Source organism: Nannospalax galili, unplaced genomic scaffold, assembly GCF_000622305.1.
Source record: "Nannospalax galili isolate Female #2095 unplaced genomic scaffold, S.galili_v1.0 scaffold1382, whole genome shotgun sequence".
Lineage (NCBI taxonomy): Eukaryota > Metazoa > Chordata > Mammalia > Rodentia > Spalacidae > Nannospalax > Nannospalax galili.
The window spans coordinates 17,845-19,656 of record NW_008348397.1 but is presented as its reverse complement, the minus strand read 5'-3'; the positions used below and the strand labels follow the sequence as shown (position 1 = coordinate 19,656).

Here is a 1,812-nt window from a genome sequence, read left to right as displayed (position 1 = left end):
TTTTTTTTGGTCTTTTTGAAGCAGGGTCTCCCTGTAGCCCCAGCTGTCCTGGAACTCACTATGTAGACCAGGCTGGCCTTGAACTCCACCTGCCCCTGCCTCCCAAGTGCTGGGACTACAGGAGTGCGCCATCACACCTGGCTTATTTTTAGTTTTTTTGAAACAAGGTTTTGCTCCTTAACCCTGGCTGGCCTAAAAGCATGTGGACGAGGCTCTCTTTGAAGTCATGGATGATATTCTTGTATTTTCCTCCCAAGTGCTAGGATTCCAGATGTGTACCACCATACCTGACTACCTCTAAGTTTACAAATTTTGCTTCTAAAGAACTGGAATTACAATCCTACTTGGTATTAACCAGTGTCCTAAACCATTATAATTAGTGGAAAAAGCCAAACATTTTTCATCTTTATATTCTCTCCTGCATACACTTAGGTAGGGTAGGTGGAGCTCTAGCAACTTGGCTCTCATCAAAGGAGAGTCAGGACGAGGCTCTGAGCCAGAATAGGGACCATGTTATATATTCTATTTTATTCAGATTTATTAACTCTGGTGTTTTGAGGATTGACATATACTTTATGAGTGAGTTAAGGCAGAAGAATATCTTTATGAGTTAGAAGGGTTTTCCTAGAAAGCTTTTCATGTAATTCAGTATTACAGGCTGTCTGCTTCCTGTCATAACCCTGAATCACACTGTCTGCCAGGTCAGTGTGGGCCATCCATCTGAGGTTGATGAGATATTTGATGCTATATCGTATAGCAAAGGTGCATCTGTTATCCGAATGCTACATGACTACATTGGTGATAAGGTAAAAAGCAGTTTTTAAAAATCTTCCTTTATTGTGAAATCATAGTTTAAAGCATGGACAAAATTTCTGCTTTTTAAAAATTAAATTTCTAGATTATTTGTTTATCTGTATTTCTTTTTATATTGGTTACTGGTGTTTCCTAGAAGAATGATTAGGAGTGTTTGTGATAGGAATGGAAGGCTGTTATAAAACTTTAAAAGCAGCTGGACCTGTAATCCCAACATTAGGGAAGCAGAGGCAGGTAGATCTATGTGAGTTCAATGCCAGCCTGCTGTACATATCTGAGTTCCAGGCCATCCAGGGCCACATAGTGAGACCCTGTCTTTAAAAAAAGAGAATAAAACCAGTGCTGGAGAGATGGCTCAGTGGATAAGAGCACTGACTGTTCTTGCAGAAGACCCGGGTTCGATTCCCAGTGCCCAAATAAAATTAAAAATAAATAAAACAAACCTGACCATCTTAAAAAAGCAGAAGGAGAAGGTAAAGGGTGTATGTTCTTAGATAAAAGGCAGTAGACTCCAACAGAGGGCATGTGTGTCAGTATAGCTGATATTTCCTTTGACTACTAATGTGCAGATCTGCTGGAAATTCTCAGATCCTGACTTTTTTTAATTTAAAACTTGTGTTTTCTCAGGACTTCAAGAAAGGAATGAACATGTATCTAACCAAGTTCCAACAAAAGAATGCAGCCACAGGTAATCATTGCATTTTTTTTTCTTCCTCTCTGTTTTTGTGATGCCTGAGATAAAGCCTAGGACTTCATGCATGCAAGCAAAGCACATGCTCTACCACCACGCTGCATGCTGGCCTTAGGTATTCTTTAATATAAGATATTTGCCAGCATGTACAAGGCCCTAGGTTTGATCCCTAGCACCGAAAAGACAAAAGGGGTGTGTATAAAATGTTTATACAGGAAGAGTTCTTTATAATATCTTTTGCAAATCTAGAGCTACTAGATTATGGACTGCACTTTGAATGGCAAGACCTACTATGTAATGCTTTTGTT

The 1,812-nt window shown here is 39.5% G+C and overlaps 1 protein-coding gene across 1 annotated transcript in view; it reads left to right on the top strand.

Moving 5' to 3' along the window:
• The window catches only part of LOC103743834 (puromycin-sensitive aminopeptidase-like protein), a 57,036-nt gene extending 55,479 nt beyond the window's left edge, over nucleotides 1-1,557 (top strand). The window contains exons 11-12 of the mRNA XM_008845329.2: nucleotides 702-806; nucleotides 1,441-1,557. Of these exons, the coding sequence (XP_008843551.1) occupies nucleotides 702-806; nucleotides 1,441-1,542 (207 nt within the window). The 3' untranslated portion in view covers nucleotides 1,543-1,557. The remainder of the gene's footprint in view (nucleotides 1-701; nucleotides 807-1,440) is intronic.
• The last annotated feature ends 255 nt before the right edge of the window (nucleotides 1,558-1,812 follow it).